Source organism: Pholcus phalangioides, unplaced genomic scaffold (genome assembly GCF_987345545.1).
Source record: "Pholcus phalangioides strain wild (caught in Gottingen) unplaced genomic scaffold, Ppha-v1.0 ptg000015l_1, whole genome shotgun sequence".
Taxonomy (NCBI): Eukaryota; Metazoa; Arthropoda; class Arachnida; order Araneae; family Pholcidae; genus Pholcus; species Pholcus phalangioides.
In genome coordinates, this window is record NW_028301608.1 from 25,178,773 (window position 1) to 25,192,974 (window position 14,202).

Consider the following 14,202-nt stretch of genomic DNA (forward strand, 5'->3'; position numbering starts at 1 on the left):
CAATTGTGTATGCATTATCAAACAGTGTGGTAAAGTCATCCATATTGACACATCTGGCTCATCACATACCGGAAATTATTTATCAAATTTGGTTTTTAGTTCAATGAAATCAACAGAAGAAAAATTCAAATGTAAAATATTAAATTTTGTTACAGACAATAACTGTAAATATGATTTCTTTTAGAAGGACTGGATGAAGAGCTTGGCTTTTCAGGACTTGCATATGGGTGCAGTGCCCACATTTTAAACCTGCTAGCCAAAGATTTGGTTAAAACTGATGTAACAAAGCATGTTACAAGTACAGTACAGTCAAACCTCATTAATGAGTTACTCTTGGGAGAGCAAAAATATGACTTAGTAAGCGGAGTGACTCGTTAAACGGAGTAAGCCATAGCTGTGCCAATTCCTGCCTGAGGACAATTGGGACTTCCAAAAAGTGACCCATTAAATGGAGTGACGTATTAATCGGGTGATGCACTAACAAGGTTTGACTATATATTTTCATAATCACATCTCTCAAAAGCATGGTATCATACGAAAGGTGGAAGTGCATTGATACTTCCTGTAGAGGCAAGATGTAATACTTATTGTCATTCTTTTGAATCTTATGTTAAAATTGGTTAGTTGTTACCAAAGTTTGTGAAGACCGCAGATCTGACATCTCCAGTAAAATCGTAAATATTGGTTTAAACGAAATGTCAAGGACATGATTGCAATTCTGAAATCAATAGCCCAAACTATTGATTTTGTACAAAGGAACAGCTGCTCCCTAGCTGAATGGGTAGTCCTAACTAGCATGGAAAAAGCTTCAATTGAAGATAAAAGAAGCATCAACATCAAACAATAAAAAGGTCTCATCTTCATCATAGAAAAATAAATATGAACAATCATATTAACACTTTGCAGCATTTATTCTAAGCTAATCAGTGTTAATTTCCAACATGGGAATTGATGTCACAAAAGAAGAGAATAAGGGTCTTGAATTTATCAAACAAAACTGTGGCTCTAGGTTTCTGGCAATTTAAAATTTGTTTGGCATTAAAATTTTTGGGGGAGCTGGAACCATTTCATGCTGAAAATAATTTTTTTTTACTCTAAGGTGGTTGATACAATGCCTGATTTTGTGTGGGTGAATAGTTTTTATGTATAATGTTTTGGGTAAAGATTATGGAGAGAGTAATATGAAATTTTTTGGAACCTGCTAACCACATTGCATTGACCGCCTGTGCTGAAAGGATCTCTTCAACATTTGATGTAGTTCATTCCAGATAGCGAAACAGATTAGTAGGCAAAGCTAGTGTTTCAAATAAAGCAAATGAACAATTATTGAGGATAAAATTATTCAATACGATATATGTAAAATATCTATTCAAGAAGTGCAAGCTTTTTTCCCTCTTAATAAAATGTTCTGATATAACTCACAAGTATATGATTATCTTTAGTTTGCAAATATTTTTTAAATAGTCGTTACTTTTATAAATTGAAATTTTTCCTTAATTGTATATTCTAAGAAAATATAGATTAATGACTAGTGTGTTAGTAATATATATATATTGAAATAAAAAAAAATCAACCCTGCTTTTCAAAAAGTTTCTCTGCCATTTAACATAAAATTAAAGATTAAGCCAAAAAAAAAAAAAAAAAATGCATAAAAAGAGCCTAGATACTTGAATGTTTCAGAGCAAGACTCTTAGCATTGAATTAGAAAGTCTTGATGTTCTAGATTTTTTTTTATACGATGTAACCATTGAGCTTATTACTAAAGGGAGCATCCAGCCGCCGCGACATCGAATGCGAGGAAATCATGTGACTGGGTGAAAACACAGTTCCTGTCTGGAAATTTCTCCATTGAAATGTACAGTTCAGTCTCTAAATATTGTTTTTTAAAAAAGGATAGGTAACTCATCTAAAGATGAAAAAAATTTCATTAATTCTGGAATAATTTCCTTTATTTCTTTCATTAATTCTGGAATAATTTCCTTTATTTCTTTCATTAATTCTGGAATAATTTCCTTTATTTCTTTCATTAATTCTGTAATTATCTTTCATTAATGCTGGAATAATTCCTTTCATTAATCGTGGAATTATATTTTTCCTTAATACTGAAATTATCTGTTTCATTAATTCTGGAAGCATCTTTTGTTAATGCTGAAATTATATCTCTCATTAATCTTGGAATTATTTTTTATTAATGCTGAATTAGCGCTTTCATTTATTGTTTTAAACTCCTATTTATGCCATAAGAAAATAACATGGTTGTGTGGGTTTCCACTGAGTCACACGATCTTCCGATGAATGATGTTGCAGACAACATTCTCAGCACTGCCAAAGTAAAGACTTCTGACGTCATACTCCCTCCAGTAATATAATCTCTATGGATGTAACAGAGAAATAAGCTGACCACATATTTTGGGGAATGAACCTAACTAGGTTATGTACATAGGTTGATTTTTTAGTAGTGGCAATAATGCTGTAGTGATGCCATGAAACGGAGCCAGGCAAGGTCGTTCATACCACAGGTAAGTTAAATGCCTAACCTCCCTCAGAGCAAAAGAAATCTTCCACCACTATGCACTTGTGCAGTAATAACGGGAAAAAAAGAGCAGTTGTGAAAAAGGTGTCGCAACGCTTTTAAAGGGAGAGCAGACCTGGTTAGAAATTTATTGTGCTAGAGGTTGTAGTTATTTTTGACTTACCACCGCGCCTGAGTGACGCAGTGGTAAGATTACTCATCTTAACATTGAAAGTTACAGTCAAGGTCCATGGGTTCGAATCTGGGCATAGAATGTCAGAAACAAGTTCTTTACCTACCGATAAATGGCGCCTTCATTTCCCACCCAACTCCGCTGGTTGGAAATTGCCATATGGTGATATATGACCGGGAGTCTGTGTGCTAAAGTAGAAATCACAATGTGTGACTGTCACCAAAGGCTACTGTTCATTGCGGCCTCTGGCACATTTTTTAATTAGCTCCTCTGCTCTTGTTTCGAAAACATTGAGAGTATTCCGACTGGTTTGCCCACAACTGCTATTTCTGTTAACACTGTGCGTGTGGGAGCGAAAGCAAGTTCACTTGCTCAGGGAGGGTAGGCATTTAACTTGTATAAATGACATGGTCTGGCCGTTTTTCACTACAGCACTGTTGCCACTATTAAATCAACTCGTGTACATTAGCTTCCAAGTGCCCCCAGATTTCTACATCTCCCAAATTTTGATTGCGATTGAAAAATCCCTACTTATTGGGGGGAATTAATCCCAAAGAATTTACACAAAAATAGTTGGTCACCTCTAATTTTCTCCCTCACTCCTTCAAAAGACTCAGCTTGTTCTCCATTGTATCAAATTGCAAAGGACAATTTTGCCAAGAAAAAGAGAAGTTACCAAAAAGAAAGCATCTCTGACTGTAGAGACAAGACTTTGTTTAGCCTGAGATTTTTTATCACGATTTCGGTTTGAGTTTAGTAATGACCAGTAATTCAACCTCACGGGAAGAATATAAATTATATACCTACTCTAAGAATTCAATCAGCTGTTGGGCAATTTTGTGCTTTTTTGTGATGTCACATTTTTCCCAAAATAAAATAAATCCAGTTTGTTTTTAAAAAATATATATTGCATTTGTCTTGTGTATGGTTTCTGTTAGGAATTCAGATCGACATAAAAAAATCCCTCTAATTCTCGTCCTTCATGGTTGGCAGCTATGATAGTGTAAAATAAAAAGATCCTTTGAATTCTTCATCCACTACTGAAGTTAAATTTTTTTTTTGAAGTGTATCTTCGTGTTTTATAAAATTTATCTTAAAACTGGGGCTGTACCTGGAGTGAACTAAATTTTCCATAGAATTTCCTATGGGGAAATAGTTTCAGCTGATAAATGTGATCAAATTATATTTGTTAGTTGACAACTGTATAATTAAATCTGTAATACAATGGATACTGTTAATTTCACACGGATAAATCCCAATTTATTTTCATCTTATATACAAATACAAATACAACGCCACAACAGGCAAATTGCCCAACGAGGTGGCTGACTTAAGAACATCATGGATCCCCGAGCCCCTACCTACTACTGCTACACCACACATGCACCCCCTTTCCCCGCGGAACCCCCCAACGAATCGGTACATGAGGGAATGTGCATGTACGTGTAGTGCAACCTGACGTAAAGTTTGTTTCTGTGTGATGCTTGTTATGTGTAGTGCTGTCATCTGCCCCCAGTTTTACTAACTATGAGTGAAGTGTTATGGTTGAATGATTTACCGTTGTAGGACTGTTGCTCTCTGTGGCGAGACTTTTTAACGGGGAGATCGGCTCGCATTTGCGCCTTGAAGTTGGGAACCACAGAAAACCAACTTCAGCCGACCACACCAACTTCAGCCTCCAACATTAAACACCACAATCATTTTAAATATGTGATACCTGAAATTGCAGAACACACAACTCGTCCCAACACAAGATAATGCCTGCCTTAAAAGTTCAATCACAATTCCATGGGCAAAACCCTTCTGACTAGGGAGAGGTAGAATATAAATTTAATTCCCGAACTGTAGGATCAAACTCTGCATCAAAATCAAACCTTGCAAAGGATTCACTCAATGAAATTCAGAGTCATGATCAAAACTTTTTTTAATTCAATTAAATTTGAAAATTTTCATTATAAAAAGTTAAATTTTTCAAAACTTAAATCATGATTACAATTTAGATAAAAAATGTCTTGATCATGAAATATAAAATTTTAATATACAAAAATATTGTCAGATAATATTCCATAAATATATTTCAATGCTGTTGATGAAGCTGCTAGAGTTCCTCAAAGAAAATTTTTGCCTGAAAGAGAATTTTTCAAATGAATTAAATTGTTATAAATTTTTAAGAATGGTCAAAGTTTATAAGACATGGAACAGTATGAATTTGAATCTCTAACATGATGTTAGTAAATTGGTGTCTCAATATTTGGGAAAAAAAGAAGGCTAACGTCAAGGGAGACAGAACTTTATCCCAAGGAACATAAATGTGTGAATTCATTTTGCATGGAGTTGATTTTAGATTTCCTCGTCAAGAAAAAAAATATGCTTCATATTTTTCAAAAACAAGTTCAAAACTGTTTCCTAAATTTTAATGATTTATAATTAGAATTGACTTTAGCTGTAACATTATTCCACTGTTTTGGAATCAGGATCACTACAGGACCATGTTCAACTCCTGATCTATAGAAATAGTTCATAATCATCCATTACAAAACTTTTTCAATTTTGTTTATCAATTGCTTATGCTATCAGGGAAATATACTTTCATTAATATATTACGATCTGAACTTTCCGTATTCTTAATGACAAAAAGATTCAGATTAAGTAGTACACGTTCTCGAGCTGATCAATATATGTTAAAATGGATGTTAAATTATCAAAGAAAGGTTGTAGAGAAAAACAGAATTTTTAAACTTTTGTGTTTTTGAATATTTGTTATTTAACAAATTGATCAAGAAAATCAAAATCTGACTTCTAGAATTTTTATAAACTAAACTTGCTCATACAAAAACTCAGATTTTTTCCCACCTTAACTTTAAATTATCCACAAACTGTGAATTAAACAAGAAATTTTAACATTAAATTAGAAAACTCAAGATTCAGGGAAATTTGTAAAAGTTTGAATTAACTAAGTTCTACTGTAATAGAAAAAGGGAGAAAAATAATAAAAAGCATGGAGGAGAAATACTGTGTTGGAGGTAAAGCATTTATCAGCTGCACAAAATCGAAAAAAAAAAACTTGAAAAAGGTGGTATTTTACAGAGTTTTGTGATTTCTATTGTGGCAGTTATAATATGAATCGGGAAATTGTAAAAACTGCTTAAAGGGTTAAGTATTTTAATTGCTGTTTGTGTCAAGAATAGGTGTGTGCAGGAAAATTTTGAAAGTCATAATGAAGTAATTACCTATTGTTTTTTAATTCTTAAATTCTTCCTAAACTTTTCAATTTCGACAACATCTCATCAACAGATTCAACCTTTGTACCAGCCTCTCTAACAGGAGGATCTTCCACGCTGATTACTTCTATCCGTGGCGATATATCAACTTTTAAGTCTGATGGCTTCTTCGTTGCCATGGGTTTCTTCTTGGCTTTCTGGAATGTGAATAATATAAAATTAATAAACAGCTTTCCTGGGTATATACATTTCAGCATATATTTTTATAATGTAAATAAAATTCTAGTAAAGAAGCTATATCCTCTTTTTTTTAAGATTTTGAAAAATTTCTGACGGTGAAAATCCTAATTATAGAAGTAAAAAAAATTACACATTTTTGACAGATATTGTGTTTGCACAATGTATAGTTAAAAAAATATATAAGTAATTTTCATGCAACATTTTGTATTGAATGAAAAAGTTTTGGAAATTAAAAGGTGATGGTGGTCATCTGTCTTATATAAAAAATATATACTTTGGTTACGAATTGGAAGAGTGGTCAAAAATGGGTTGAAATGCATAAATATATAAATTATTCCATTATTAATCAATACCATGATGTTAGGAAGGGTGGCATATCTGGGTTCATTAAGACGAAGATCAGCGCTGATTACAGCCGGAATCGTGACTTCTATGTCCTCCAATCCACCATCTATTTCTCTTTTCACTTTCAGCTTCCCATCTGCTTTTTCAATATTAGAAGCAAAAGTAGCCTGTTTTTTTAAAAAAAGAAATACAGTTTCAATTCAGGAAGTTCAAACACACATGCACAAGTATTCATTATTACATGTTCCCAATATAGGTATATTTGAAAACTTAATCATGAATATAATATTATCATTTTGTGATATTATGAACACAAAATAACTACAATAATTATAAAATATTACAAAATTTCTATTTTTCAAGGTGGTTGCATCATCTAGCTTATGTAGTTAAGCTCAGATTGAATGGGTTCAATTTTCTCATAAGCTTATATTTTCTTGATGACTCTCCATTCATGTTTGGGGGATCTTCTATGGGGAGATGTTAGTGTCTTTTTTTTAGGTCTTGAGAGAAAATTACACATGGCTTTTACAAAGTTGCGTCATTTCTACAAAAATTTCTTTTTGTCCGCTTTTCTTAGTGAGACGCTTATACATATCTCAACAGCCCATTCACCTGAAATTACTGTATTTTCGCAGCACTGCTCATTTTACAGAAAGAGAGACATTAATATTTATTACAAGAATAATAATGAAATGAATGAAGTAATTTTAAAGGCTGGCAAATAATCATAAACTTAAGAAGGACGGGAATGTTATAGTAAAATCACCCATAACGGCCACTTCAGATTAACCCATATTTTCTTGGAACAGAATGTATCCCATTGAATTAACAGTAAGGTTAACATCCGAACAAGGATTTAAAAAAAAAAACCACTTTTGGAAGTTAAAATGGAAGAAAAATTACGCATTTTATCACATGAGAAAAATAGCCCCCAAAATTTGTTTTGAAGGAGTTTTTTCCTTCTTTGAGCCCTTTAAACCTAAAAATAACTATGGGTTCTTCAAATGGGTCTACAGGTTTTCAAAATGTGGTCTGCAGATCTGGGAGGGGTTCCTGAAATATATGCTAACAGTTGCGCTAGACACATTTAGCAAGTGGGATACATATACCAGGGAGTTCTTGTTTTCCTTGCTGTTTGATCAAGAGTGCTTGGGTAAGCATTAATTGAAAATACTGTAAAAACAAAAAATAGTTGGTGGCATTGTCTGTCACTATGACCACTCGACCACCACAGCGCACCCTTCTACAACAAAATTTGAGGAATAATTTCTAGACCAGTGAGGATGGGAGAATTTGCAGACTGGCTTAAAATAAATGTGAAAAATAATCTACAGACCTCCAAAATGTAAATGGAAGAAATAGTTAGATCGGCAAAAGCACCGTAAATATGAGAAATGATTTGTGGTCTGGCTAAAAATGAACACTAGGGAAAAATAAATGGGAGAACTCTGGAAACTACCACTACTCTCTGGTGCCAGTGGGGTTCGAACCCGGGTCCTCATGATGAGAGTCTGTCTCTATGACAACTCGCCCACCACAGTGGCAAATTCTTAGGGCTGGAGAATTTTTTTTTTCCAAATTGGAGACATACAGATTAGAAATTAGCACAGAAAAAAATACATGAAACTGCAAAATTCTTAAGAAACAAAAAACTAGATAAAAATCCCCTCTGAAATAAATTAGAAAATATAAATTGATATGGACATATGGGAACTTACCTGTGGCCAGTCTAAATTCGCAGCAGTCATTTGTGCTGTTTGATTTGCATCATCATCTATTGCCTACAAATATATAATTTTCAATTTTACATTACTTTTGAATTTAAAAAATTTTGTGTGGATAAATGTTTTTTCTATCCAATCCCAAAACATTCTCACTGCATACAAATTCAGAATGATCAATAGTCACCATTAAATTTTATGAACCAACCCCTTTTTAAGCTAGCCCTCTGGTCCCGATCAATAGGCTATGCAGTGGTATATTTACGGGGGGGGGGGAGATTTAGCAGGTTATAGCCCAGGGCGGCAAATTTGACAAATGATTGACCAAAAAAATAGAATGGGGAAAGGGCGGCAAAATTTGTATATCCCTCAATAATGCCCAGGTAGCAAGGTCAGTGAGTGACTAAGAAAGTGACCGAGGGAGTTTGCACGAACGACAGTAAGTAAAGGAGTGACTTGGAGCATGAGCAAGCATGTGAATGACCAAAACAGTGACCTAGAGTGCGTACAAACATGTGAATGATCAAAAGAGTGACCCAGAAGGAACCATGTCAGTGAGCAATCAAAAGAATGACCTAGAGCGGGTGCAAGCACGTGAGTGACTAACATAATGTGCAAGCACGTGAGTGACGAAAAGAGTGATTCAGCGCAGTCAAGAAAATTAGACTAGAATGGGAGAAGGGCAGCAAAACCATAAATGTCCCTTTGAAGCTGTGCCATATTTTTAGAATGTCTTTCTCATTCATAAATATTTAATTTTACGAACTAATTTTTAGAGTTCATAAAAAAATGAGCCAAAAAAATTTAAGAATCACATATTACCTGCTTTCCCACAATAACTAAGTCGACCTTTTCTTCTTTAGCTAATGCAGCAAGTATCTTTGAAACATGAATAGGTTGTAGATTCTCATAATCTGCTCCGTCCACTTGAACATGGATGCCCCTATCGGCTCCCATTGCCAGAGCGGTCCGTAGTGTTTCCTGTTGATTAGAATTGTAATTTACAGGTGATTGAAATCAAAGTATTGCAGCCAAGAAAAGCAATGCAATTTAAAAAATTAGAGGTATCACCCCTCCCAAAGCATAACTCAAGCCTTAGGCTGAATAACAGTTTATGCTATGTTACATTTTCGCGAAATTTGTTCTTTGACTGAAAAGCATTCCATATAGCTGCCGGTAAACATCCCTCAAGTAAGTTCTTGCAAAAAACGAACAGACGGCATTGCTATGCCATTTCATCAGCTGCAATCCTGGCAAAAAAGGTGTTTCCCTAATTCAGGGATGGCTTCAATTGTGTCTCCTTTAATATTTTGTAAAAAACGAATATAGCGTTTGGCCGAACACTTCAATTTTGTAATCCAGAAAATGAACCAACAAAAATGAATTTTAATGGCACAGCAGTCACTTTCTGCACACAAAGAGCATTTAGACTGGAGTTAACAGTTTAAAGTCTGAACAGCTTTTCAATCTTTGAGCGATCATTTTTATAACAGTGGAACTTTGGTTAGGGAGCAATTCAATTAACAAGTGATGATTCGCATTACGAGCAAAAATTCTGTCTCATTTATTTATTTTTACGTTTTCACAACTGATCCGATGGCTTTTTGCTCTCTCTTACACACTCAATGTGGAATTGTGGGGGAATATTCTCTCCTACATTTGATCATTTTTGTTGCACCACGGTCATTTTCTGCACACGAGGGCTAATTAGACCGGGACCTACAATTTATTGCAGATTCCGAAAGGCAGGCTTGTTTTTTTATACTCATCGAGAGGTTGGTGCACCAACCCCTCGATGTGGGACTCCCTGTGGTAGCAATTTTTTCTGTGGTCATGTCGCAGTTTCTGTTGTACCCCTGTGTCAGGAAAGTTTCCTGATAAGGCGAACCGGGTATCAAACTCGTGACACCCCTAAGCATTCTTTGGTTTTTAGGCGAGTATCTTATCAACCGGGCTACTGCGCCCCATTCTCCCCTACAGTCTCCGGTAAGCATGCTTCACTCAAAAAGTGAACACACAAGGCAAGCTTGATTGTCTAAAATACAAAACAAGATGAAAATTGTAACCACGGGTATGTGCACTAACTTTTTTAAAATTCTGCTCAAGAAAACCATGGGCAAGTTGTATTATGAAACGTTACTTTGAGAGGCTAGCTCATGAACAGGAGCCACCAGTTGTTGAACAGATTATGTGCTTGGGGAACACATGGAACTGGAGGTGAATGAAGACAACGTTCAACAACTAGTGAAGAACAAGAGTTGACCACAGAAGAACTGATGGATCTCCATTGTGTGCAATAGCAAGAGCTTATGGGCGGAATTTCATCTGAGGAGGATGAAGAGAGAAAAAAGGAAGTATCCTCTCATAAAATGAGATCATGAAAGTGTCTAAAATGTGGGAATCTGTGCAAAACTTTTCAGAAAAGAACCACCCAAATAAAACTATAGCAGTGTGCGAGCAATGAATCTATCCAACAGCACGCAATGCAATTTGCCATTTCCGAGAAATCCTAAAAGGAAGGCAAAAGCAAGTGTCATTGAATAGGTTCTTTTTCAAAGTCACACAAAAAGAATAAGTTCGCATATAACGGCGAGTACGTAAGTCATCCTAAATGATAGCTCCTCCTTCTCTCTCTTGTTGTTTAGAGTAAGTTAATTTGTAATCATCGTTCTACTACACCTTTACTTTGTGGTGCTCTATTGGAATTGGTTATAATATTATTGTAATGAATTATTAATGTTATTATTTTGTGTTGTATTATTCCTTAAATACCGTTTTTATTGGTCATTTTATATGAATGAATGATTGTGGAACAAATTATTATCAGACTCAAATTAAATTATTTCCTATGGGAAACTTTGATTCAATATACAAGTGATTCGGATAGCGAGCATGTTCACGCAACGAATTGAGGTGGCTAACCAAAGTTCCACCTCTGCACTTGTGTTTTATGATGTAACAATATATAAAATTTGACTTTTAATATGCTATAAAAATAAATTCGTCACAAGCAGCACAATTTATTGCCACACTTGCGAACAGCATAGAGTCTATGACAGCCACAATAAAAACCTACAAAATTTCATTTAGACTGAATGTTGAAATAACGAAATATACCTGGCATGCTTGAGGTCCACAAGAAACAGCAATGATTTCGCTGCAAAGTTTTTTTTCTTTCATCCTCACAGCTTCTTCAACAGCTATTTCATCGAATGGATTCAGACTATGCTTCACACCTTCTGTGACGACACCACTTTTATCTGGTTTGACTCGAATCTTGAACAAAAATATATATTAATAATGCTAACAAACATTAAATCTTATTTATATTTAAAAAAAATTAAGAGCATGCGGTGGACAACATTTTTGGTAACTTTTTCACTTGTTACTAACTTGAATGTTAGGAAATTTTAGCAAAATTTCCCCCATTAAGAAAAAAAAATTGTCAACACATTGCCAAAACAGGATAATACCATGGCTGTTAAAAAACATCAACGACAATAAGAAAACATTCTTATAGAGATAAGAGATAATAAGAGATCAAAATTAAAAATAAATTATAGGCTAAATCTTAGACCAGATATGAGATTGAAAATAATAAAAAAAACCAGGACTATTTTTTTAATACATTGGTCAGCTCCCGGGGTTTCGCTGAAAACAGTCTCTGGGTTCAGGCTCGTCATTTGTGGGGGGGGGGGGAAGAGATTGCTCCCTGACTATAAAAAATACACTAACTAGAAATGGTATAGGCCTATATGTTACTGTCAAAGCCCAGTTGACCCAGCCAATGCCCGAAATTCGGGCTTTTGCCAGCCCCTATATACATCTATCCCTATGATTCGGGGTCATTGTCTATAAGGGTAAGCTAAAGCACAGCAAAAGCCTGAATTTCGGATACTGGCTGGTCAACTGGGCTGGCCTGGGCTTTAGCAGTAACACATATATATACAAATATATATTATACACATATGCGCATTGAGTGTATGTTCTTTGTCCCCCAGAAAAAATTGAAATGATGGGACTGTCTGGGTTCAATAAAAATCACGATTGCTGGATTAAAATATAACTGCTAGTATGCAAAAAAATTAATAAAAATGGAAATATGAGAAATGCAACCTGATGAAACAAATTCAAAATGAGACATTCCAACTAAGGTATAGATAGGCTTTTTTGAAAATTTCCAAATGATATCAAGCTAATGGGGGTAGTTGGGAATCAAAGCGCTAGAAAATTGCTTTCAACCAACCTAAACAAGACTGTAACGAGGGCAAATAAAGGGAGCACGTCTTTTAGTGTTGACAATGGCATGGTTGCTCATTCTGGTTTGAACAATCCACGTTTCACTTACGAGATGAATGCTATTACTATCCTGGATGCAACAAGGGCCACCGATTTGGGAATTCTCATTGATGAGTGGTTTAGGTTTTCTGAACATTGTCCTGCAGTGGTAAAAAAAAGAGTAATCAGTTTCATTCTCAAAAAGGTCAAAAAGGTCTCTTCGCATTCACTCAAAGTCATTCTTCCACTTTTCTGAGGCTTAGTTCATCTTGGACTGGAGTATGCTATAAAGTTTTGGAGACCATACCTACAGAGGGAAATTGACTTGATTGAGGGGGTGCAGAGGAGCTACGCATGATCTTGTCCGTACACTGGGGCTTGAGTTATGAAGAGAGATTTCATTTTTTTGGAGATTTTTACATTCAAAGAACGCAGGTGTTGGGAAGATATGATCGAAGTGTTCAAAATTTTTGACAGGATGGACCATGAGTTATTAATACACCACCAATCAACTGGTTCGACAAGGGAACACTGATATCGATTGGTAAGGGGCAATTCAAGGTTGTGGTGTCACAGAGTTTTTCTCTAATAGGGTCATTGGTGTTATGCAAAAGGGGGGGGGGGGGAAGAGGAGTTCTAACCCCTCCTCAAGCCAAGATTACAGTCATTTTACAGGAAAAAAATGTAAAACTCTGAAAAAAAAACCCTTTTCGAAACCTTCCCCCCCCCTCCCTTTCGAGAAAAGTCTGCGTATGCCTACGAATAGGGTTGTTAATAAATGGAATAGCTTACTCCCGGGGTGAAATGCAACAATTCATATGTTCAAAAAGAAGTACGATAAACATGGTGGAATAAATGCAGAAGCTACCCATACTTGGATTAAGACAACCATAATATTTTTTATGAGCAGTGCATTACATAGTATCAATTAGTAGCTTTTTTTTCCGTGATATATGCTTTTATATTGGGTTGCTGTATTGTGATTACACTAGACATCTATATTTTTTAGCTTGAGCAATTAGCCTGTTGTGGCTCTTGTATTTGTTTCACATGAGTGAATGATAGATCTAAACCAGTGATTCCCAACGTGGGCGTTAATGCCCCCTGGGGGGCGATGGAATGTTCTAGGGGGGCGCTAGAAGCTACAGGTTTAACATAGAATCCTATGGGTTAGATTGCGTTGGGGGGCGATGGGACAAAAAAGGTTGGGAAACTATGATCTAAACTTATAAATCAACCCCCCCCCCCCAGTCACTGATATTCACTATGGATGAAATAATTAAACTGTTAACGAAAGTATTTTGAGTAGAGATAATATCAGTTTGTGATGGATAAGGGAAAGCTTGAAAATCGCTTTAACGAGCAACTTACCCGAACTGCATAATCAATCACTCTTTTACATCCAACCAGAACCCGCAAAGCCATAGTATCAGCCTAGAAATGAATAGTCAGTGAATTTTTAAAAGTCCTAACAAATTGAAACTAACTATTCAGCCAAAGGTGGAAATCTTTAGGGGATAATTTTATTGTTGTTGATATCTAAATATTGGCCGACCTATCACATGTCTGCACTGCCATCTATTGACAAGCTTCACCAACACCAAAGCCGCTTGAAAGGTAGTCTTAATGCAGCTTTGACCAACACTGAACTATTTCATGGAGAGAATTTCAAGTTGAAATAATATAAAT

The 14,202-nt window shown here is 35.3% G+C and overlaps 1 protein-coding gene across 1 annotated transcript; it reads right to left on the reverse strand.

Annotated features, from left to right (window-relative positions):
* Nucleotides 1-4,388: 4,388 nt before the first annotated feature.
* Nucleotides 4,389-14,085, reverse strand: Etfb (Electron transfer flavoprotein beta subunit). The gene is made up of 7 exons (XM_089243244.1): nucleotides 13,885-14,085; nucleotides 11,353-11,511; nucleotides 9,058-9,216; nucleotides 8,233-8,295; nucleotides 6,520-6,678; nucleotides 5,936-6,123; nucleotides 4,389-4,830 (listed from the first exon to the last, which is right to left on the reverse strand). The coding sequence occupies exons 1-6, from the start codon at nucleotides 13,936-13,938 to the stop codon at nucleotides 5,953-5,955; spliced, it is 765 nt and encodes a 254-aa protein (XP_089099370.1). The 5' UTR covers nucleotides 13,939-14,085; the 3' UTR covers nucleotides 4,389-4,830; nucleotides 5,936-5,952.
* Between the last annotated feature and the right edge of the window lie 117 nt (nucleotides 14,086-14,202).